The following is a 25,540-nucleotide window of genomic DNA, read 5'->3' as shown; positions in this document are numbered from 1 at the left end:
ATGTGTTTGATTCACTGAAAACATTAATATAGGAACATGCCCAAACATACACAAGTCCTTCTTGTACTTCTATACCTGAGCTGTATAGAACAAATTCTCCAAGAGACTCTGGTCATACTGGGGGTCATTGAGCTCGCTGTCACAAATCTCACTCCCGAGAGAGAGAGACTCCAGAGGTGAGTGTGTTCCATCCAAAAGACGCGCAGAAGATAAATCAGAACTATGAGCAAAGAAAAAAAACAATCAGGGCCAGTTAACGCTTCCCAACAAAGGATTGGGGTTGGACTGGATGGCCCATGAGGTCTCTTCCAACTCTTTGATTCTATGATTCTATGATTCCCTCAGGCAGGAAGCAGCCAGGCTTTGAAGCTGCAAGGCCATTCAATGCTAATTAACGTGGCCAATTGCAACATTAACTCTTGCCTCCAACAGACAAGAGTTCTTTCTCCCACCCTGGACATCATTCCACAGATAGATAAACCCCATTTGCCTAGTTTCCAACAGACCTCACAACCTCTGAGGATGCCTTATAGATGTGGGCAAAACATCAGGAGAGAATGCTTCTGAAACATGGCTGATGCTGCTGTAGATTCCAGAATTCTTTCTGTTTTTACGTTTGCTATATACAGTCAGCACTCCGTATCCATGGATTCTGTATCCACGGTTTCAAAATATTACTTTGAAAAATCCCTAAAACATACCTTTTGCCATTTTATATAAACCATTTCAGTATATCATTTTTGTTTATAATGGGACTTCCACATCCATGAATTTTGATATCCATGGGGATGCTTGAACCAAACCCCAGCAGATACCAAGGGCCCATGGGAATATTAACATGGGAAAATACCAAATATGCAAGCCTCGTTGAACTCTGTAGAATATTGCCTCTTATTAATCACTAGCTGTCCCCTGCCATGCATTGCTGTGGCCCACATGGGGGTTCTGTGCGGGAGGTTTTGCCCATTTCTATCATTGGTGGGGTTCAGAATGCTCTGTGATTAAAGGTGAACTATAAATCCCAGCAACTACAACTCCCAAATGTCAAGATTCTATTTTTCCCCAAACTCCACCAATGTTCACATTTGGGTATATTGAGTATTCATGTAGAGTTTGGTCCAGATCCATCGTTGTTTGAGTCCATAATGCTCTCTGGATGTAGGTGAACTACAACTCCAAAACCAAAGGACACTGCCCACCAAACCCTTCCAGTATTTTCTGTTGGTCATGGGAGAACTGTGTGCCAAGTTTGGTTCAATTCCATCGTTGGTGGGGTTCAGAATGTTCTTTGATTGTAGGTGAACTATAAATCCCAGCAACTACAACTCCCAAATGACAAAATCATTTATTTTTTTTAGTGAAGGACATACATTGGGTTGTTAGTTGTCTCGTGTCCAAATTTGGTGTCAATTCATCCAGTGGTTTTTGAGTTCTGTTAGTCCCACAAACGAACTCAAATAAAAATGTACAATTTTTATTTATATAGATTAGCCGTCCCCTGCCACGTGTTGCTGTGGCCCAGTCTGTGTATATGCATTTTATGTGTGTATATATGTTTATGTACACACATAAAATGCAGACAAGACAGAGGTACTCCTGGTCAGTCGAAAGGCCGAACAGGGCATAGGGTTACAGCCTGTGCTGGATGGGGTTCCACTCCCCCTGAAGGCGCAGGTTCGCATCCTGGGAGTGACTCTGGACTCATCGCTGAGCCTGGAGCCCCAGGTTTCAGCGGTGGTCAGGGGAACTTTTGCACAATTAAAACTTGTGCGCCAGCTGCGCCTGTACCTTGGGAAGTCTGACTTGGCCACAGTGGTCCACGCTTTGGTTACATCCCGTTTAGATTACTGAAACGCTCTCTACGTGGGGTTGCCTCTGACGACTGCCCGGAAGCTACAACTAGTCCAACGTGCGGCAGCCAGAATGCTAACACGAGCAGGGTACGGGGAGCATACTACTCCTCTGTTGCACCAGCTCCACTGGCTGCCAATTAGCTTCCGAGCACAATTCAAAGTGCTAGTGTTAACCTATAAAGCCCTAAACGACTCCGGCCCAGTTTACCTGTCAGAACGTATTCTCCCCTAGGAACCATCTAGGTTGTTAAGATCGTCTGGAGGGGCCCTGCTCTCGGTCCCACCGGCCTCTCAGGCGTGTCTGGTGGGGACGAGGGACAGGGCCTTCTCGGTGGTGGCCCCTCAACTCTGGAACTCTCTCCCACTGGAGATCAGAACTGCCCCCTCCATTCTGTCGTTCAGAAAATGGGTGAAAACCTGGCTATGGGGTTTGGCTTTCGACGAGTGAATCAATATTTCTGTGATCGGATAGATGACGATGAATGATGGACAACGAATTCACTATGATGACTGACCATTGTTATTATGGGATTGCATTTCACTGTTATAACGTTTTAATTGAATATGTTACATGATGTTTTTAATGATTGTTTTGTGATTTTATTGTTGGAAACCAGCCCGAGTCCCCCGATAGAGGGGAGAAGACCGGTATATAAAATTGCTAAATAAATAAATGTGTGTAATATATTTGTGTATATGTGTATATATGTGTGTTTGCGTATATATATATATGTGGTTTTGTGTATGCGTTTTAATGTATTATTTTTTAAATTTTTGGCTTTTTAAGTCTCTTCTGCTGTGTTTCCCAGTGTTTTTCAGAGTGATGGTCACTCGTTGGCCTGATAGGTGTATTGTGTCCAAATTTGGTGTCCATTCGTCCAGTGGTTTTTGGGTTATGTTAATCCCACAAATGAACATTACATTTTTATTTATATAGATGTACTGAACCAGATTAATTGTGGGAGCTGAGGAGGAAGGGTGGCAGAAAAGATGCGGTTATCCTCTGAAAGGTTATCCTCTGAAGGCACCACTTTCGACCTTAAAACAAATGGATCTCTAAAATAATTTACATGTACAAGGAGCAAAGGAGTTAGAGAGTCCCCCAAATATCTTTCAGAACAGTTGCAGCAGCTACATATTGTATTTTACCTGCCCAACAAGAGCTGGACTGCTCTGTCTTCAACTTCCAAATCAAATTCTGAGTAGTCTGGCTGTTGATGGAGGGGATCTTCCGCAGCAAAGCCAGCATTCGGATTATTAATGCTTCTGGATAAAAAATCCCAATAAAGATGAATCAGGGGACGGTAGGAGGGTCGAACAGTTTTGCAAGACACCAATGCCTTCATCATTAAGGGAGTGATTAACACATTCACTGGGACTGAGACGGAGGCGGGAGAGAGAGAAGGGCATCCCCAGAAGATCTTACGGACCGCGTGGGCTCGTAAGGGAGGAGGCAGTCGCACAGATAGGCAGGTCCTGAACCGTTTAGAGCTTTATAGGTGATAACCTGCACCTTGTATTGGGACTGGAAACTTACTGGCAGCCAGTGGAGCTGTTTAAACAGGAGGGTTGACCGCTCTCTGTAACTTGCTCCAGTTAACAATCTGGCCGCCGATCTTTGCACCGAAGTTGACGGTAGTTTCCGAACCATCTTCAAGGGCAGCCCAACGTAGAGTGCATCACAGTAGTCTGATTTTGGGTAACTAAGGCGTGGACCACCATGGTCAAATCAGACTTCACGAGGTACGGTCGCACAAGTCTTAACTGTGCAAAGGCCCTCCCGGCCAGCGCCGACACCTGCGCATCAAGCATCAGCGCTGAATCCAGGAGGATCCCTGGACTGCAGACATGTGTCTTCAGGGGGAGTGTAACCCCATCAAACACAGGTAGCCACCCTATACCCCGTTCGGCCAAGCGACTGACCTGGAGGACCTCTGTCTTGTCAGTATTCAATTTCAACCTGTTAGCCCTCATCCAGCCCATCACAGTGGCCAGGCACTGGACCAGGACCCAAGGGACTTCCTTGGATGTTGGTGGAAAGGAGTAGTAGAGTTGCGTGTCATCTGCATAGAGATGGCAACAAATTCCAAAACTCCGGATGACCTCGCCCAGCGGTTTCATGTAGATGTTAAAGAGCATGGGGGAAATAATAGAACCTTGCGGGACCCCACAGGTCAAAGGCCAGGGGTCAGAGCAGTTATCTCCCAGCTTCACCAACTGGGTGTGGCCCTCCAGAAAGGACTGGAGCCACTGCAATGCAGTACCCCCAACACCCATTCCGGAGAGCTGTCCCAGAAGGATACCATGATTGATGGTATCGAAAGCCGCTGAGATGTTCAGGAGAACCAACAAGGTCACACTCCCCCTGTCAAGTTCAGTACAGCCTGAAAACTACACAACACCCAGAGGCTTACATATTTCTAGCCTGCCTTGGTGTAATGTTAACAGTTACCTGATCTCTTTATGAAATGCTAGTACCAGTCAATCTGAGAAAAAATGATTTTATCAACACTGCTTTGAGAAGACAATGGCTTCAAACTACAAGAGAGGAGATTCCCTCTGAACATGAGGAAGAACTTCCTGACTGTGAGAGCCGTTCAGCAGTGGAACTCTCTGCCCCGGAGTGTGGTGGAGGCTCCTTCTTTGGAAGCTTTTAAACAGAGGCTGGACGGCCACCTGTCAGGGGTGATTTGAATGCAATGTTCCTGCTTCTTGGCAGAATGGGGTTGGACTGGATGGCCCATGAGGTCTCTTCCAACTCTTTGATTCTATAAGTCTATGATTCTAAGACATGTTGAAAACTGACATTCTTGGGTCACGACAACAGAAACTTACTTTCCAACGAGCCTGTGGACCTCTCGCGTTATGGCAGGATGAGCCTCATGCAGTTCGACACCAGAGTCAGGACTGGATTTCATTGCAGACACAACCATGGCGTCTCGGAGCCGGCTACCCCGATCCAAAAGTGCTGTTGAGAAAAGGAAGAAGTGTAGACTCCAAACATAAAGGGAAAACTAAGAACTGCAGTTTAGAGGTAATGTGTGTTAATGTAAGATTAGTGTAATGTGAATGTTTAAATGTAATTTTGTGTAATGCCTGTGAATGCAACCTGATTGCATTAGCAGAGAGTGTATTGACTCTGAAAGAGTTAATCAGTCAAGCCTCTAATGAACTGTGAAGTTGTGACCCTGAGTGTGCCTGGAACGTGTAGGGAGGATCCAGAAATAAGATTCCGTTCGTCCTTCTTACTTCGGTGCTTTTGTCTTGTTTCTGCCTTTTTGGTTGGGTGCGAGTGTGTGCTATATATTTGCTCTACTCAGTAAAGCTGTAAGTTTGCTTTTACTGAAGTCTCAAAGTGTCCATTCTCCTAAGCTTCAAAGCTTCTGTCGCACTCTGACAATGTGTTCATTGATCATTCCTATAGAACAGGCATGGGGAACCTTCGGCCCTCCAGGTGTGGTGGACTTCAACTCCCACAATTCCTTGAGGCTCGGCATTTGCCCCAAAGGCTTACCTTGGCCCAAGGAATTGTGGGAGTTGAAGTCCACCACACCTGGAGGGCCGAAGGTTCCTGACCCCTGCTATAGAATAAGACTTGGGAACGCGAGGCTCACAAAGTCATTTCTGAAACTCCCAGCAGCTCCTATTCCCCCATTTTTAAAATTTTCTGTTTTGTTTGTTTTGTTTAAAGTATCCTTCTCCCCTTGTGCACACTGTCTTTTAAAATCAAGAAATTAAGTAGTTCCTCTGAAGATGCCAGCCACAGATGAAGGCAAAATGTCAGGAGAAAATGCTGCTAGTACATAGCCATACATACCGGAAACCACACAACACCTCAATAAACTAGTTTATATTCTGCTTCAAAACCAGACATCTCATGGGCCTAAAATAACCTGGGACTTACAAAACATATGATGAAATGTATTGTCGAAGGCTTTCGTAGCTGGAATCACTGGGTTGTTGTAGGTTTTTTCGGGCTATATGGCCATGTTCTAGAGCAGTGGTTCTCAACCTGTGGGTCCCCAGGTGTTTCGGCCTACAACTCCCAGAAATCGCAGCCAGTTTACCAGCTGTTAGGACTTCTGGGAATTGAAGGCCAAAACATCTGGGGACCCACAGGTTGAGAACCACTGTTCTAGAGGCATTTTCTCCTGACGTTTCGCCTGCATCTATGGCAAGCATCCTCAGAGGTAGTGAGGTCTCAGACCTCACTACCTCTGAGGATGCTTGCCATAGATGCAGGCGAAACGTCAGGAGAAAATGCCTCTAGAACATGGCCATATAGCCCAAAAAAACCTACAATAACCCATATGATGAAATCTTCCCTCAAGATGTGGGAACTTGCTGGAGATGTAAGAAGGCGAAGGGATCATTTTCCATGTATGGTGGACATGTAATGTAGTTAAAGAATTTTGGGGGAAAGTGGTGAAAACAAACAAACAATATGATTAAAAAAAACAAGCAATATGATTAACCAAAAGGTTAAGAAAAACCCGGAAATGTGCCTATTAGGACTATTTAGAATGCATATCAGTGCAGGAGATGAAGAAATTTTTCAATATTGCTTTGTTGCGGCAAGACTAATAATAGCCAAAACTTGGAAAGGGGAAAAAGAGTTATCTATTAAAGATTGGAGAGATAATTTAATAGATTATATCCAAATGGCCAAGCTGACAAATAGCAGCAGAGGAGGAAATAATGAAGAATTTGCAAACAAATGGAGGCTGGCACTTGGGTATTTGGAAAAGAAGTCAAAGGTAAACTTGAAGACTGCCATAAAGGGGATTCAGTGAAAGGAGATATTTGGGTAGTTGTTGTTGTTTAGTAGTGTGATCCTGTTTTGAGGGATTTCGGAGGTCAGGGGGTGGGGTTCACAGGTGGGGGGATAGAGGGTTATGAAATGTTAAGGTATAAATAATTGTACAACCAAATCTGATTGTTCATATGTTTAATGAGCACTGAATATTCACTCTTTTGTAAATCTTTTGCATATTTTTTTATTTTTTCCTTTTGTTTATCTGTTTTGTTTTCTATAAAACAATAAAAAAATTAAAAAAAAAGATGTGGGGATACATTATGAATAAAAGTATTTGTTTTGAAAAGGTCTTTTAAAAACTGGGTGGAAGGTCTGGTGAGGGGTGTTTATAGCCCAACCCCTGCCTTAGGTAGTTTCCAACTCCTTTTATAGAACAAAAAGTAAAGTAATAACATTTTAAAAATATTATATCCCTCAATGAAATCCAACAGCTGCCATGCATACCTGAAATGAGATCTTTTGCAGCTGCATTGTTTGAGGAAAGAACACGAACAGGGTTTGGGCTTCTTCCAGCTAGCCTCATTTGAGCCTCATGATCGGAGCTGCTGGGAAGCAATCCATGCTGCTTGGGATTGTTTCCTCTCATTATATCATTCTGTCCTACGACGAGGTGATGATGTGGTCCAAGGTTCTCAGAGTTCTCCTGAAAGTATAAATGGTCCTTTCCCCTATTCCAAAACAAAAGCACCCACAGGAAGTTTAGGTGAAGGCTGATATCCACTGAGCTCCTGCTGCTGTTGCAGACATGCATCCAAAATAGGGATATTACAGTGACTTGATATGGAACAAAACATGAATATCTGAGGAGTAACCAGAAGTAAAACCTTAACCATGATTAGGAGAAAATCACAAGCCCATTACAGGGACTGTACACAGAGAGTCAAGACAAAGATCCACCCAGAGGAGAAGTGTTCCTGCCATACATCAAGGGAACCACTGACCGCAGAGGGAAGCTGATGAGGAAACACAACATACAAACCATCTACAGACCCACCAAGGAAATTCAACAACTGCTAAGTTCAGCAAAGGACAAGAGGGATCCTCTAATTTCTGCAGGAGTCTACTGGATACCATGCAGCTATGGACAAGTCTACGTAGGGACCACCAAACGCAGCAGCATTGCCCAGACACGAATCAAGGAACATGAAAGGCACTGCAGACTACTTCAACCTGAGAAGTCAACCATAGCAGACCACCTGATGAACCAACCTGGACACAGCATATTAATTGAGAACACAGAAATGTTGGACCAATCCAACAACTACCATGTCGAACTACACAGAGAAGCCGTTGAAATCCACAAGAAGCAGGTGGACAATTTCAACAGAAAGGAGGAAACCATGAAAATGAACAAAATCTGGCTACCAGAATTAAAAAAATTCTCTAAAATAAGGACAGTAAATAAAGAGCAATACTGAAAAACTAGGGAATTTCAGACAGGAAACAATCAGGGACAGATAACACCTCCCAACAAATGATTCCCACAGGCAGGAAGCAGCAAGGCTTTGAAGCTGCAAGGCTATTAAATGTTGTCAAGCTGGATTTTTTTCTTTTGGCAGAATGGTGAAAGAGGACTGGAGGAATACAGACTTTTAATATTCAGCTGCACTGGCATAGTGAAAGATAAAACATAACAAAGCTTGAACTGAGATAGAAGAGAATTCTGCTGTAGCTGATCTTACTGCTGTATGCACCCAGCTGCAAATAGCAGCAGCCTCAGAGTCCTTTTGTGAGCATGGATGAACAGCAAATTAGAGAGGAAAGGAGACAATGGATAAGTCTGCATTACCAACAATCACAACATTTTTTAGAAAAAGCATAGATCTTTAAGCTTTACCAGCAAAATGCCTAATTGCTCTAGCTCCCTCACCCCACTCAATAGGGTAGCACAAACAAAAGAGTAGGCAGAGTTAAATATTGAGACCATCTTAGAGATAGTTGAACACCATACAAGAAAGAGACAATAAGAAGAAATAAAAATTCAAGAGCCTCCATTTATCTTGAACTGTGTCTATCTCTCAAAGACTTTATTGTTGTTCATTCGTTCAGTCGTCTCCGACTCTTCATGACCTCATGGACCAGCCCACGCCAGAGCTCCCTGTCGGCCGTCACCACCCCCAGCTCCTTCAAGGTCAGTCCAGTCACTTCAAGGATGCCATCCATCCATCTTGCCCTTGGTCGGCCCCTCTTCCTTTTCCTTTTCCTCAAAGACTTTACCTCTCCTCATAAAGACTTAGTAGTGAGACTCAGGAGGAAAGTCTAAAATTCTTGTCAGTTAATAAACTCTTGTTTGAGTCAACTATATAGTCTCTGTTCCCTGTGCAGCCAGTTCACCTTCCAAGTAGTTAAGACAGTGTGGGGGCAGAACAAGCTCTTTTCATTATACTATAATATGGACGTAAGAGTAAAAGAAGGAAGCTGAAAAACATTCTGTTAAAGCAATGCTACAAGTCATCCACCACAGACTAACCTTCTACACCAGTGGATCTCAACCTGGGGTCCACAGATGTTTTTGGCCTTCAACTCCCAGAAATCCTAACAGCTGGTAAACTGGCTGGGATTTTTGGGAGTTGTAGGCCAAAACACCTGGGGACACACAGGTTGAGAACCACTGTTCTACACAAATGTTCTCCTGAACCCCGCAAAGGCACGAGTGATTGGCAACCTCTTAGCAACTTACACGCATATAAGGAGGAAACAAAAACCTCACCTTGGTGTAGAGGCCCGACTACTGCTCAAAGATTCCCTTCCAATGACATTTGCGCTCAGTGGTCTATGATGGGGTGGTGGGGCAAGAAATTGGCTAGCCTCCAGTGTCTCTTTGGCCCCTGAGGCTGGCAATCCAGCACTGAAGCTCACGTCTGTGTTTGGGATGGAGCTGCTGCTATCATAGGTTTCAGACAAAGGTTCCAGAACGACTGATACCTACAAGAGGAGAACATGGAATATTTAATATTCATATAGCATATAGCCGCCCTGAGTCGGCTTCGGGCTGATATGGGCGGGATAGAAATAATGTAAATAAATAATAAATAAAATAGCATATTTTCTGAGTGGGATATGATCTTTTGAGGGACCCTTACAACAACCCAGAGGAAGGTGACTAAAATAACCAAAGGTCTGGAAACCGTGCCCAATGGGGAATGGCTTACAGAGCTTGGGATGTTTAGCCTGCAGAAAAGAAGGTTGAGATGAGACATCAGAGAAGTCATGTTTAAATATATGAAAGGATGTCACGTTGAAGAGGAAACAGGCTAGTTTTCTGCCTCCTTGGAGACTAGGACTCAGAGGAATAGGTTCAAATGACAGAAAAGGGAATTCCACTTGGACATTAGGAAGAACTTCCTGGGCGTAAGAGCTGTTCAAAAGTGGAACTCTGTCTCTGAGTCTCATTGGAGGCTTTTAAGCAGAGGCTGGATGCCCATCTGTCAGGGGTGTTTTAACGTGCTTTTCCTGCATGACAGATTGGGGTTGGACAGGATAGCCTTTGGTGTAGGTCAGTAATATTATCCCCCTATTGCAGACAGCATAAGATAGACACAGCTGTGTGCTGGCTTGCTTGAAGCTTCTGAACTGATGGCACAGGTATTTGCACAGGTGATTTGTAGTTCACATTAAAGGCCACTGTATATAACATCCCTTATATGTGACTGCCACATACCTTTTCTTCTCCTAGATCCTGAATTAAATGTGGAGGAATTACAATCACAATATATTCTGAGCATTGAGCATATCCCTGCTACTAAGAAAAAGCAGCAAAAGTTTTTAAATACCTGCAATTCTCCCATCTTTTCAGATGTTGGTGAAACAATGGTGAAAAACCCACTGATTGGGTGGCTAGGAGAGAGCTGCGCTAGCCCACTGATTTGAACCCGGCCGATTGGAAGGCGATCTGATTTGGTCATGACTTCCAGTATAAGAGCACCCATATCTAGAAGGAACAATAAAATAGCCAGTCACTCTGTGGCCCAACTTACATGTCTGAATGCATCTCCCCTTATGAATTATCTAGGACCTTAAGATCGTCTGAGGAGGCCCTGCTCTGGTTACTATCTTAGTCACAAGTATGTTTGGTGGAGACGAGAGACAGGGCCTTCTCGGTGGTGGCCCCTCGGCTGTGGAACGCCTTCCCTATAGATATTAGATCGGCCACCTCCCTTTTAACATTCCAGAAAAAAAGTCAAGATGTAGCTTTTTGCATGAGCGTTTGCAAATGCAGAGTAACTGACACAGGAAAATGGAACGCCTAGACTAGTGTTTCTCAACCTGGGGGTCGGGACCCCTGAGGGGGTCGCGAAGGGGTGTCAGAAGGGTCGCCAAAGACCATCAGAAAACACAGTATTTTCTGTTGGTCATGGGGGTTCTGAGTGGGAAGTTTGGCCCAATTCTATCATTGATGGGACTTAGAATGCTCCTTGATTGTAGGTGAACTATAAATCCCAGTATCTACAACTCCCAAATGTCAAAGTCTATTTTCCGCAAACCCCATCAGTGTTCACATTTGGGCATATTGAGTATGCATGCCAAGTTTGGTCCAGATCCATCATGGTTTGAGCCCACAGTGCTCTCTGGATGTAGGCGAACTACAACTCCCAAAGTCAAGGTCAATGCCCACCAAACCCTTCCAGTATTTTCTGTTGATCATGGGAGTTCTCTGTGCCAACTTTGTTTCAATTCCATTGTTGGTGGGTTTCACGATGCTCTTTGTTTACATGTTAACTATAAATCCCAGCAACTACAACTCCTAAATGGCAAAATCAATCCCCCCGCCAATCCCACCAGTATTCAAATTTGGGCATACCGGATATTTGTGCCAAATTTGCTCCAGTGAATGAAAATACATCCTGCAGATCATTATTTACATGGCGATTCATAATGTTAGGGTTATGGTTGGGGTCACCACAACATAAGGAACTGTATTAAGGGGTCGAGGAATTAGGAAGGTTGAGAACCACTGGACTAGACACTGAGTCCAGACAACACAGGAGACACTATGAATTTATATTTTATTGATTGTTTAGTTTTTAATAAATGTTATGCTTTTAATTGTATTTATGACATTGTAAGCACTGAATTTTGCCCTGTTAGCTGCCTTGAGTCGCCTACGGGCTGAGAAAGGAAGTATACAAATACAGTAAATAAATAAAGAATATATATATTCTCTTCCATTCCTGTTTAAATTATCAACTCTTCCCACAGTGTAAATAAAAGACTGGTGTGCAGACAGAGAACAAATCATAATGGGAATGTTTGGAATGAGGTGGAAGCAAAAGGAAGAATAGGAAGGATAAACTCAATAAATAAATGAATCACAACCATCAAAATTACCAAGCCACTGGTAATGGGATTGTTTAAAAACCACCAAAGAAGAGAACACAACTCCAAAGCAGCATATTCTACTGTCAAACTGTGAGAAAGTTCAACTTAATTATAAGGATACAATTCCAACGACAAGGCTGGGGAAAATGTTGCAGAAGACACTACAGAGGTGTCATTGATCAGAATACGCAGAGCTGGGCAGCCAATCAGCAAAGCAAATCTTGCAATTTCCTCCAAACTGGACCTCAAGGAAAGTCAGTTTCCTACTTATCACATTTAGTCAATCAAAGGAAGAAACCATGAAAATGAACAAAATCTGGCTACCAGTATTAAAAAACTCAAAAATTACAACAGCAAAACAACAGAGGGGAAACAAACAGGCACATAAAATCACTCTCAACAAAAGATTCCCCCCAGGCACTTCCAAGCCATTGAATGCTAATCAAGGTGATCAGCTGAAACATTCACACCTAGCCCCAGCAGACAAAAGTCCTTTGTATTGTCGAAGGCTTTCATGGCTGGAATCACTAGGTTCTTGTGGGTTTTTTTGGGCTATAGAGCCATGTTCTAGAGGCATTTCTCCTGACGTTTCGCCTGCATCTATGGCAAGCATCCTCAGACCTCACTACCTCTGAGGATGCTTGCCATAGATGCAAGCGAAACGTCAGGAGAAATGCCTCTAGAACATGGCTCTATAGCCCGAAAAAACCCACAAGAACCTAAAAGTCCTTTGTCTCACCCTGGTTATTCCACAGATATATAAACCCATTTTTTCTACTTCCAACAGACCTCACTACCTCTGAAGATGCTTGCCATAGATGCAGGCGAAACGTCAGGAGAAAAATTGCCTCCAGAACATGGCCATATAGCCTGGAAAAACCTACAACAACCCAGCAATTCCTGTCCGTTCTAGTTTTTGCTTTAAGAGTGAATTCCAATCCTAAAGCAAAAAAAATTTAGATACTTAAGCATCAAGGATCCAATCAGTACCTGTCAGGTAGGCGGTAAACTGTTTTGGTCCACACCGAACTGGGTAGCGAGTGGTAGTCTTCAGTGTCTTTTGCTCTGCTTGCGAGGGGTCACGGGGAGTGAAAACAGTGCCATCTGAGGTCTCTCCCCACCACCGCACCCGGATCAGGAAGGAAGATGGTGGCTTGGAAACCATCCATAGGATCTTGCTAACGGTCAGCTTCAGAAAGCAGCGTAGCTGTCCTTCCACGAGAGGCGGCAAGCTTGTCGAAGGGGTAATGTCACTGAGATCTGCGAAAAAGCATTAGAACACAGTTATTTAGACAATGTGAATGATTCATAGGAGCATAGTGCATCAATAGGAGCATAGTATCTAGAGATCTAGGGAAGTCGTGCTCCCCATGCTCTATTCTGCTTTGTTTAGACCACACCTGGAATATTGTGTCCAATTCTGGGCACCACAATTCAAGAGAGATATTGACAAGCTGGAATGTGTCCAGAGGAGGGCGACTAAAATGATCCAGGGTCTGGAGAACAGGCCCTATGAGGAGTGGCTTAAGGATCTGGGCCTGTTTAGACTGAAGAAGAGAAGGCTGAGAGGAGATATGATAGCCATGTATAAATATGTGAGAGGAAGCCACAGGGAGGAGGGAGCAAGCTTCCTTTCTGCTTCCTTGGAGACTAGGACACGGAACAATGGCTTCAAACTACAAGAGAGGAGATTCCATCTAAACATGAGGAAGAACTTCCTGACTGTGAGAGCCGTTCAGCAGTGGAACTCTCTGCCCCGGAGTGTGGTGGAGGCTCCTTCTTTGGAAGCTTTGAAACAGAGGCTGGATGACCATCTGTCAGGGGTGATTTGAATGCAATAAAGCTATCGTCCTCCCAACCCTGCTCTACGCCTGCAAAATGTGGACTGTCTACAGACGTCACATGCAACTCCTGGAACGATTCCATCAGCGCTGCCTCCGGAAAATCCTGCAAATCTCTTTGGAAGACAGGCGGAGAAATGTCAGTGTGCTGGAAGAAGCAAAGACCACCAGCATTGAAGTGATGGTCTTCCACCATCAACTCCGCTGGACCGGCCATGTTGTCCGGATGCCCGACCACCGTCTCCCAAAGCAGTTGTTCTACTTCGAACTTGGAAAACGGAATGTTGGTTGACAGGAAAAGAGATTTAAAGATGGGCTCAAAGCCAACCTTAAAAACTCTGGCATAGACATCGAGAACTGGGAAGCCCTGGTCCTTGAGCGCTCCAGCTGGAGGTCAGCTGTGACCAGCAGTGCTGCACAAATCGAAGAGGTGAGAATAGAGGGCGAAAGAGAGAAATGTGTCAAGTCCTAGACAACTGGGAGGTGTCCAACATGTGATCCAATACAGCAGCCAGCAGAGTGATCTTGTTCACTGTGTACTCATCTTGTTGTGCATCAGATAACAACAGCAACAACAAAACAACAAAGGTGTTAATAAGGTAGTAATAATAATAATAATAATAAAGCTGTGGCATAGACACTGTGAACTGGGAAGCCCTGGCCCTTGAGCGCTCTAGCTGGAGGTCAGCTGTGACCAGCAGTGCTGCAGAATTTGAAGAGGCACGAATGGAGAGCGAAAGAGAGAAACGTACCAAGAGGAAGGCACATCAAGCCAACCCTGACCAGGACCGTCAATCTCAAAAACTGTGGCAATGGGAAGCCCTGGCCCTTGAGTGCTCCAGTTGGAGGTCGGCTGTGACCAGCAGTGCTGCAGAATTCAAAGAGGCACGAATGGAGGGTGAAAGAGAGAAACGTGACATTATAGAATGACACAATGACATATCCATTCTATTCCACGCAGGCTATGGGGTGCATCTACACTGCGGGCTTAACGCGGTTTGATACCGCTTTAACGAAAGCGTCTACCTGAGGGTGGGTGACCGGGACAGTATAGGGATTCTAGTAGTGTACCGTCCACCTCGCTGCACTACAGTCTCCCTACCTGAGCTAGCGGGGGTGGTCTCGAGCCTGGCATTGAAGTCTCAACGGCTTCTTGTGCTGGGAGACTTCAACGTCCATGCCGAGACGACCCTCACAGGCGCGGCTCAGGACTTCATGTCTGCCATGGCAACCATGGGGCTGTCCCAACAAATATCTGGCCCCACCCACTGTGCTGGACACACATTGGATTTGGTTTTCTGTCAGGGATGGGAACAGGGTGGCGGTGTGGAGGAGTTGTCCATCTCTCCGTTGCCATGGACCGACCACTTCCTGATCAGATTTAGGCTCACTGCGCCCCCTAACCTCTGCAAAGGTGGAGGACCCATTAAGATGGTCCGCCCCAGGAGGCTTATGGATCCGAATGGCTTCCTGACGGCTCTTGGGGATTTTCCCGCCACCTCGGTAGGTGACCATGTCGAAGCCTTGGTCGCTCTCTGGAATGGGGAGATGACCAGGGCTATTGACATGATCGCTCCGGAACGTCCCCTCTCAAGTAGCCGAGCTAAACCAGCCCCTTGGTTTACTGAGGAGCTGGCAGCTATGAAGCGAAGGAAGAGGGAACTAGAGAGCGTGTGGCGTTCGGAACCGAGCGAGTCAAACCGAGCACGGTTTGTGTCCTTTCTTAGGGCATATGCCGCGGCAATAAAGACCGCAAAGAAAACTTTCTTTGCGGCCACTATTGCGTCTGCAAAGAACCGTCCGGCGGACCTGTTTCGGATTGTCAGAGGTCTTTTAACTCCCGCCTCTGCAGGTGGGAGCCCTGACAATTCGGTCGCGCGCTGTGAAGCATTTGCTCGGTTCTTCGCAGACAAAGTCGCCTTGATCCGTTCTGGGCTGGACGCCGCGTTAGATGCAGACTCTGTGGATGTAACGAGAGCACCTGCTTGTCCTATTTTGTTGGATTCTTTTCAGTTTGTGAAACCCGAGGATGTGGACAAGATACTTGGAGGAATGAGGCCCACCACGTCCATCCTAGACCCCTGCCCATCCTGGCTTCTGAGAGAGGCCAGAGGGGGATTGGCCGAGTGGGTAACAGTGGTGGTGAATGCCTCCCTTCGGGAAGGCAAGATTCCAGCGAGCCTAAAACAGGCTATTATAAAGCCGCTGTTGAAGAAGCCATCACTGGACCCCACTAAATTGGACAACTTTCGGCCTGTTTCCAATCTCCCCTTTTTGGGCAAAGTCATGGAAAGCGTGGTGGCCTCACAACTCCAGGTATTCTTGAGAGACACGGATTATCTGGATCCGGCACAGTCTGGTTTCAGACCGGGGCATGGTACCGAGACGGTCTTGGTCGCCTTAGTGGATGATCTGCGCCGGGAGCTAGACAGGGGGAGTGTGTCCCTGTTGGTGCTCCTGGACCTCTCAGCGGCCTTCGATACCGTCGACCACGGTATCCTTCTGGGGCGCCTTGCGGAAATGGGTCTTGGAGGCATTGCTTTGCGGTGGCTCCGGTCATTTCTGGAGGGTCGCACCCAGAAGGTGTTATTGGGGGACTCCTGTTCCGCACCACAACCTTTGACTTGTGGGGTGCCACAGGGTTCCATACTGTCCCCCATGCTGTTTAACATCTACATGAAGCCGCTGGGTGAGATCATCCGGAGTTTCGGGGTGCGGTGTCATCTGTACGCAGATGATGTCCAACTCTGTCACTCCTTCCCACCTGCTACTAAGGAGGCTGTCGAGGTCCTGAACCGGTGCCTGGCCGCTGTAACGGTCTGGATGAGGGCGAACAAACTGAAACTAAATCCAGACAAGACAGAGGTACTCCTGGTCAGTCGCAAGGCCGAACGGGATATAGGGTTACAGCCTGTGCTGGACGGGGTCGCACTCCCCTTGAAGGCGCAGGTTCGCAGCTTGGGTGTGACCCTGGACTCATCGTTGAGCCTGGATCCCCAGGTTTCAGCGGTGACCAGGGGAGCATTTGCACAGCTTAGGCTCGTGCGCCAGCTGCGCCCATATCTCGGGAAGTCTGACTTGGCCACGGTGGTACACGCTCTTGTCACATCCCGCCTGGATTACTGCAACGCTCTCTACGTGGGGCTGCCCTTGAAGATGGCCCGGAAGCTTCAGCTGGTCCAGCGTGCGGCAGCCATGTTACTAACTGGAGCGGGTAGCAGGGAGCACACAACGCCCTTGTTGTCCCAGCTTCACTGGCTGCCGATTTGCTACCGGACCCAATTCAAGGTGCTGGTCTTGGCCTACAAAGCCCTAAACGGTTCCGGCCCAAAATACCTTTCGGACCGCATCTTGGCCTACGAGCCCACGAGGACCTTGAGATCGTCTGGGGAGGCCCTTCTCTCGATCCCGCCTGCATCACAGGCACGGCTGGCGGGGACGAGGGAGAGGGCCTTCTCGGTGGTGGCCCCCCGGCTGTGGAACACTCTCCCGGCACACATCAGACAGGCGCCCTCCCTCATGTCCTTTCGAAAAAGCCTTAAGACCTGGCTGTTCGAGAGGGCATTTAATTAAGTGCTAAGCAACAACATTACGGTAATGAGAACTGGAATGGTATAAGGAAGATGAGACTGGCTATGATTCTACTAAGAGACGAAGCGGATTTTTATGTAGTTTGTAGTTTGTATTTGTTGTATAGTCATATGTTGTTGATACTGGCCTCTGTAACTGTCTTTTTATGTGTACTGTACACCGCCATGAGTCGCCCGTAAGGGCTGAGAATGGCGGTCAATAAGTGCATCTAATAAATAAATAAATAATAAATAACTGCCTTTTGCCCCATGGCGAATTGTAACTTCCCCCCGATTCTCACCCTTCCGCTTGCGCCCAGGCCGAGAGGAGAGGGACGGGGAGGAGAAGCCCTTCGCCGCCTTTTTCTTCTGCTTCATCCTTCTTCAACTACTCCCAGGAGGCTTCAACTACGACTAGGCCGCTTCGCGTTGCTTGGCAACGCAGGCCGCGGCTCGCAATGCTTCCTGGGAAACCGGCGGGAGGAAAGCCCGGCTGCGGCCATTCCCCGAACCGCGCATGCGCGAGTCTCTAAGCCGGCTCTTTCTTATCGGCCTCTCAGCCGCAGAGAACTCCATTTCCCGTGCTGCCCTGAACCGCGCATGCGTGTGTCTCTAAGCCGGCTCTTTCTTATCGGCCTCTCAGCCGCAGAGAACTCCATTTCCCGTGCTGCCCTGCGTGCACTTCCGGTCTACGTCAGAGACAGGCCGGGCGTAAAATGAAAGGAGGAGAAAGAAAGGACTCGATGTCCCGTGCTGCTCCGGGGCGGCGCTTCAAGCGAGGAGCAGCGTGCCGGGAGCGCGGGGCACGTCGGGAATTGTAGTCCCGATGCCCTTTTTCGCCGCTTCCGGTGTACGTCAGAGATAGACCCGGCGTAAAATGAAAGGAGGAAAAAGAAAGGACTCGCCATCCCGTGATGCTCCGGGGCGGGGCTTCAAAGGAGGAGCAGTGTGCCGGGAGCGCGGGGCATGCCGGGAGTTGTAGTCCCGGTGCCCTTTCTCGCCGCTTCCTGCCTTCCTGAGGGGTGGCAGCCATGTCGGCGCTGGAGAAGCAGCTGCAGTTGGGCCGCCTCCCGCCCCGAGGACCGGGCCCGGCCGGGATGGGCGCTCAAGGGGCCCCCAAGATGCGCATGGGGTGAGGCCCAAGATCTGGGTGAGGGGTGACGTCACGCGAGGGGAGGGGGCTGCGTGACGTCACGGGGAGGGAGGCAAAGGGTGACGTCATGGTGGGTTTTTTCACCTTTCAAAGGAATTCCACTACAATTACTATTATTGTTATTATTATTATGCATAAGAAGATTGATTAAGTATATGAAGATATTACTACTGGGTTTCTGTGAGTTTGATTAGCATTGCAAAGCCTTGCAGCTTCAAAGCCTGGCTGCTTCCTGCCTGGGGAAACCCTTTGTTGGGAGGTCTTAGCTGGCCCTGATTGGGTCAGGGGAATTCCAGGCAAGAAACAACCAGGGCCATTATTATTGGGTTTCTTTGAGTTTGATTAGCATTGCAAAGCCTTGCAGCTCCAAAGCCTGGCTGCTTCCTGCCTGGGGAAACCCTTTGTTGGGAAGTCTGAGCTGGCCTTGATTGGGTCATAGGAATTCCAGACAAGAAACAACCAGGGCCATTATTATTGGGTTTCTGTGAGTTTGATTAGCATTGGAAAGCCTTGCAGCTTCAAAGCCTGGCTGCTTCCTGCCTGGGGAAACCCTTTGTTGGGAGGTCTTAGCCAGCCCTAACTGGGTCATAGGAATTCCAGACAAGAATCAACCCAAGACCAACTAACAACACCCGACAAAGGATTCCCCCCCCCCCAGGCAGCAATCAGCCAGGCTTTGAAACTGCAAGGCCATTACATGCTAATCAAAGTGGCCAATTGTAACATTGACACCTACCTCAAACAGACAAGAGTTCTTTCTCCCACACTGGACCTTAATCCACAGGTATATAAAGCCCGACAAAGGATTCCCCCAGGCAGCAATCAGCCTGGCTTTGAAACTGCAAGGCCATTAAATGCTAATCGAGGTGGCCAATTGCAACATTCACACCTACCTCAAACAGACAAGAGTTCTTTTTCCCACACTGAACCTTAATCCACTTGCCTAGTTTCCAACAGACCTCAGAGGACAGGGCCTTCTCGGTGGTGGCCCCTCGACTCTGGAACTCTCTCCCGCTGGAGATCAGAACTGCCCCCTCCATTCTGTCGTTCAGAAAATGGGTGAAAACCTGGCTATGGGGTTTGGCTTTCAACGAGTGAATCAATATTTTTGTGATCGGATAGATGACGATGAATGATGGACAACGGATTCACTATGACGACTGACCATTGTTATTATGTGATTGCATTTTGCTGTTATAACGTTTTAATTGAATATGTCATAAGATGTTTTTAATGATTGTTTTGTGATTTTATTGTTGGAAACCGGCCCGAGTCCCCCGATAGAGGGGAGAAGACCGGTATACAAAATTGCTAAATAAAATAAATAAATAGATAAAATAGTTGTGGGCGAAACATCAGGAGAGAATGCTTCTGGAACATGGCTAGTCAGCTCAGAAAAATCACAATAACCCAGTGATTCCGGCCATGAAAGCCTTCGACAACACATTATTACAATTATTGTTGTTGTTATTAAATTGTGGATGCAGTTAAGTATATGAGAATATTATTATTATTATTTAATATGTAAGGTTATTATTATTATTATTATTATTATTATTATTAAGTTGGGGACGCAGTTAAGTATATGAGGATATTTATTTATTTATTTATTTGCAACATTCGTATCCCGCTCATATCAGCCCGAAGGCAACTCAGGGCGGCGTTATTATTATTATTATGATTTATTATTATTATTATTATTATTATTATTACAACATATATAAGGATGCAATTAGGTATTTGAGGATATTAAAATTATTATTAAATATATAAGGATATTATTAAGTTGGGGATGCAATTAGGTATTTGAGGATACTATTATTATTAAATATATAAGGCTAATGTTATTATTATTAAGTTGGGGGATGCAGTTAAGTATATGAGGATATTATTATTATTAAGTATATAAGGATATTATTAAGTTGGGGGTGCAATTAGGTATTTGAGGATATTATTATTATTAAATATATAAAGCTATTATTATTATTAAGTTGGGGGATGCAGTTAAGGATATGAGGATATTATTATTATTACCGGTAAATATATAAGGATATTATTATTAAGTTGGGGATGCAATTACGTATTTGAGGATATTATTATTATTACCGGTAAATATATAAGGATATTATTAAGTTGGAGATGCAGTTAAGGATATGAGGATATTCTTCTTAAGTTTGGGGATGTGCTGGTTAGATTTGCCGGGAATTACAGTCCAACAACCTTTTGTACGGACCTCATACTTTTCATTCTTTCTCCATTCGCAGCTATTTTAAGAAATATAATTGGGATATAATATAATTGGCAGGTCCTTTTTAGCTGTTGGCTGCGTGCGGATGGGGCATCCCTATAATTTGCTCTTGCTTTTGAGGTGCAGTTGTGTATTATCTATAGACTGTCCTGCTTTTCAGCTTGCGTTTCTTCAGTTGCAAGGTGCATCATTCCTTTCCTAGAAAAAGGCTCTTGAATGTAATAATAGTAATTACAATAGGCCCATTGGTATCCAGTGGGGTTGGTTTGGTTTCATCCCCAAATCCAGACCAGGAAAAGCCCTCTGAGTTTATTGAAGACAATTAAATCTGTTTATTGAAGACAATTAAAAAGCAGTAAAAGTAAAAAAGCACTTTAAAGGTATAGGTAAATCCAATTAGGTAGGAAGATAAGCCGGAACAAAATAGTCCAGGGAATTAGTCCATCAAAGTCCACACATATATACACAAATATATACACACATATACTGTCAAGGTCAGACGCCAGCCAATTAAAGAAGTATAGTTTATGGTCCATCATAGTCTTGCTCGCGAGTAGTTCTCCTGCCTTTCCTAATACAACTAGTGTTACTATCACTGCCAGCAGACTCTATCACAACATATACACCCATATATATATAAGCAAACACACATTTATACGCCCATGTATATATAAGCAAGCACACATATATACACAAATATATACATACACACACACACACATATATACACCCACATATATATATGCAAACACATATATACACACATATATACACACATATACACAATATGCATGTATACATATAAACACACAAATATATACACACATATATACACACACACACACACACATATATATATATATATATATACACCCACATATATATATGCAAACACACATATATACACAGATATATACACACAGACACATATACACACACAAAACACATATACGCAGACGGCCACAGCAGGGGATGGCTAATTTATTAATAATAATACTTTATTCATATAATAAAAATGATGATAATAATAATAATAATTTTAAAAACTGGAACGTGGGACAGAACAGAATAGGAGAAGAAGGTAAGGAGCTAGATAGCATTATCTTTACTAGAATTAATGATGCTATTGACAGTGCTTGGCAAAAAGGATTTGGCATTTCCTCTTCCAGACAAACAGACAGACGGAGGCACAGAATAATACATGCAATTAAATGGATGCCTTTCTAGGATTTTTTCTAGGTAAGCAGAAGTTTACCCTGGAATTGCCTGTAGGAGAAAGTCCCCAGTGAGGACATATTTTGTTGTGTGGGAAGATGAAACTGGGAATGCTGGTCTCACCGCTGTGAGAATGAATTGTACTGTCATTATATATAAACTATCCACGTTTCTTCTTTCAGACCTGGAAGGAAACGTGACTATTCCCCGGTCCCGTGGAGCCAGTACTTTGAATCTATGGAGGACGTGGTTGTCGAGAGCGACTCCGGCAAGGATATATCCTTTCCTCTTCTTTAATTGAATTGTCCCTTCTGATTAGATATAACGGTGAAGCTTTGAAGCAGGGGAAGGTAGCAGTCAGGGATTACAGTGTCTTTTAAAACATGTTAATCAGAATAATTTTTCTTTTTTTTTTCTTTTTGCTAATTTTATATGATTTTCTTTTTTTTCTTTTAATCGTGTTTTCTATTAACACACAAAAAGGTTTCATATAATTTAATTAATTTTATAACAATAATTAAAAATAATTTAATAATAAATAACAATAATTGAAATAGTTAATAATATTAATATAAGTTAAATTGTTGTTGTTGTTGGGTAAAGGTTTTCCCTTGACATTAAATCCAGTTGTTGTTGTTGTTGTTGTTGTTGTTGTTGTTGTTATATTTATTTATACCCCACTTTATCTCCCCAAAGGGGAGATAACTTGACATGTGACTTGACATAAAAGTATTAGTATACTTTTATGTATAATAAAGGGTAAAGGTTTTCCCCTGACATTAAGTCCAGTCATGTCTGACTCTGGGGGTTGGTGCGCATCTCTATTTCTAAGCCGAACAGCCAGCGTTGTCCATAGACACCTCCAAGGTCATGTGGTCAGCTTGACTGCATAGAGCGCCGTTGCATGTTTTCAAATTGCCAGGTTGGCAGAAGCTGGTGCTAACAGCGGGAGTTCACCCTGCTCCCCGGATTAGAACCTGCGACCTTTCGGTTAGCAAGTTCAGCAGCTCAGTGGTTTAACCCACTGCACCACCAGGGGCTCCATATATTAGTATATAATATTAATATATAGCAGGAAGCAGTGAGGCTTTGAAGCTGTAAGGCTGGCTGCAACATTCATACTTGCTTCAAGCAGACGAGTTCTTTCTCCCTCCCTGGACATTGCACAGATATATAAACCTCTCTTTCCCAGTTTCCAACAGACCTCACGACCTCTGAGGATGCCTGCCATAGATGTGGGCGAAACATCAGGAGAAAATGATGCTGGAACATGGCCAGACAGCCTGGAAAACTCAGAGCAACCCAGTAATTTCAGCCATGAAAGCCTTTGACAACACATTAATATAGAATTTAAAATATACAGAAATGCAGATATTAAAAAAGAATTAAATACATATAGCACTAAAATATTAATAGTCAAAAACTATAAAAATAGTTTTTAAAGTTAAATTGTTTAATTTAAAAAACAATTAAAATCAATAATAATTTTAATAATAACAATAATATTATTTCTAATAATAATTGAATATTATTAGTTGGAGGTGGTGACGGAGCTGGGGGTGGTGACGGCCAACAGGGAGCTCTGGCGTGGGCTGGTCCATGAGGTCACGAAGAGTCGGAAATGACTGAATGAATGAACAACAACAATAATAATAATCCCTACTCACCACTTCTCACGGCTCAAGAATAAAAAAAACATTAAGGGAATCTTACATATGTAAACTCTACACATTCCAAAGTACAAACAACACAACACACATATTTATTATTATTATTATTATTATTCAACAGGTGTCATAATTGTTTTGATAAGTTATGTACTGCAGGAAGTTTTAAAAATATGTTCTGGTCTTAATGCACCTTAATATAAGTTGAGCATCTTACCTGGAATTCCAATATTTTGAATTTTCCACACTTCAGCCACTTGTGTGGAAAATTCAAAATATTGGAATTCCAGGTAAGAGATGCTCAACTTACCGTATATACTAGAGTATAAGCCAACCCGAATATAAGCCGAGGCACCTAATTTTACCACAAAAAACTGGGAAAACATATTGACTCGAGTATAAGCCGAGGGTGGGAAATGAAGCCACTTGGGGTAAATTTCAATATAGAAATAAATACCAATAACATAGAATCATAGAATCAAAGAGTTGGAAGAGACCTCATGGGCCATCCAGTCCAACCCCATTCTGCCAAGAAGCAGGAATATTGCATTTAAAGCACCCCTGACAGATGGCCATCCAGCCTCTGCTTAAAAGCTTCCAAGAAAGGAGCCTCCACCACACTCCGGGGCAGAGAGTTCCACTGCTGAACGGCTCTCACAGTCAGGAAGTTCTTCCTCATGTTCAGATGGAACATTAATTGAGGCACCAGGAGGTGAAATGTTTTTGAATATTTACATAAAACTGTAATTTGAGACAAGACTGCCCAACTCTGATTAAATCATTATTTTAACTTTCTTCAATGTAAATATACTTGCACATCATTCCAACAATAATAAAGAGAATAAAATAACAAATGTAATAATAATAATAACAATAAAGTAAAATAATGGAAATGCAATAATAACAGTAATAATAGAGCAAAATAATAAATGTAATAATAGAGCAAAATAATCAATAATAAAGTATAATGCAATAATAATAAAGTGGCTGAAGTGTGGAAAATTGAAAATATTGGAATGTAAATGTAATAATATAAAGTAAAATAATACATGAAATAAAAATAATACTAATAACAGAATAAAATAATAAATAACCTTGACTCGAGTATAAGCCGAGGGGAGCTTTTTCAGCATAAAAAGGGGCTGAAAAACTAGGCTTATACTCAAGTAAATACAGTATATTAAGGTATTTATTCATCGTGTCATCAGCAAACATACCATTTTTTTACATTTCTAACAGAACAAAACAGACACACAGATTAAAAACAACAACACAGATTTTGCAAACTTGGTAGTTGGTTAAATGTCCTTTGACCAGTATCTTGCCACTTGGAGTGCCTCTGGTGTTGCCGCAAGAAGGTCCTCCCTTGTGCCTGTGGCAGGGCTCAGGTTGCATTGCAGCAGGTGGTCTGTGGTTTGCTCTTCTCCACACTCGCATGTCGAGGATTCCACCCTGTAGCCCCATTTCTGAAGGTTGGCTCTGCATCTCGTGGTGCCAGAGCGCAGTCTGTTCAGCGCCTTCCAAGTCGCCCAGTCTTCTGTGTGCCCAGGGGGGAGTCTCTCATCTGATATCACCCACGGATTGAGGTGCTGGGTTTGGGCCTGCCACTTTTGGACTCTCGCTTGCTGAGGTGTTCCAGTGAGTGTCTCTGTAGATCTAAGAAAACTATGTCTTGATTTAAGTCGTTGACGTGCTGGCTGATACCCAAACAAGGGATGAGTTGGAGATGTCTCTGCCTTGGTCCTTTCACTATTGGCTGCTACTTCCCGGCGGATGTCAGGTGGTGCAATACCGGCTAAGCAGTGTAATTTCTCCAGTAGTGTAGGGCGCAGACACCCCGTGATAATGTGGCATGTCTC

General features: G+C 44.3%; 2 protein-coding genes across 2 annotated transcripts in view; one reads left to right on the top strand and one right to left on the bottom strand.

The window, feature by feature from the left end:
* C2CD3 (C2 domain containing 3 centriole elongation regulator) overlaps positions 1–17,880 on the bottom strand; it is a 95,824-nt gene extending 77,944 nt beyond the window's left edge. Inside the window, exons 1-8 of the mRNA XM_067466445.1 lie at positions 17,701–17,880; positions 12,979–13,248; positions 10,443–10,600; positions 9,380–9,594; positions 7,114–7,337; positions 4,689–4,821; positions 3,003–3,119; positions 76–220 (exon numbers count right to left, since the gene is read on the bottom strand). Of these exons, the coding sequence (XP_067322546.1) occupies positions 76–220; positions 3,003–3,119; positions 4,689–4,821; positions 7,114–7,337; positions 9,380–9,594; positions 10,443–10,600; positions 12,979–13,248; positions 17,701–17,776 (1,338 nt within the window). The 5' untranslated portion in view covers positions 17,777–17,880. The remainder of the gene's footprint in view (positions 1–75; positions 221–3,002; positions 3,120–4,688; positions 4,822–7,113; positions 7,338–9,379; positions 9,595–10,442; positions 10,601–12,978; positions 13,249–17,700) is intronic.
* Positions 17,881–18,386: 506 nt separating this feature from the next.
* PPME1 (protein phosphatase methylesterase 1) overlaps positions 18,387–25,540 on the top strand; it is a 35,649-nt gene continuing 28,495 nt past the window's right edge. The window contains exons 1-2 of the mRNA XM_067466444.1: positions 18,387–18,530; positions 22,197–22,291. Coding sequence (XP_067322545.1) covers positions 18,430–18,530; positions 22,197–22,291 — 196 coding nt within the window. The 5' untranslated portion in view covers positions 18,387–18,429. The remainder of the gene's footprint in view (positions 18,531–22,196; positions 22,292–25,540) is intronic.

This window comes from Anolis sagrei, chromosome 3, assembly GCF_037176765.1.
Source record: "Anolis sagrei isolate rAnoSag1 chromosome 3, rAnoSag1.mat, whole genome shotgun sequence".
NCBI lineage: Eukaryota > Metazoa > Chordata > Lepidosauria > Squamata > Dactyloidae > Anolis > Anolis sagrei.
The sequence above is the reverse complement of the archived record's forward strand: the minus strand, read 5'-3'. Positions and strand labels throughout refer to the sequence as shown.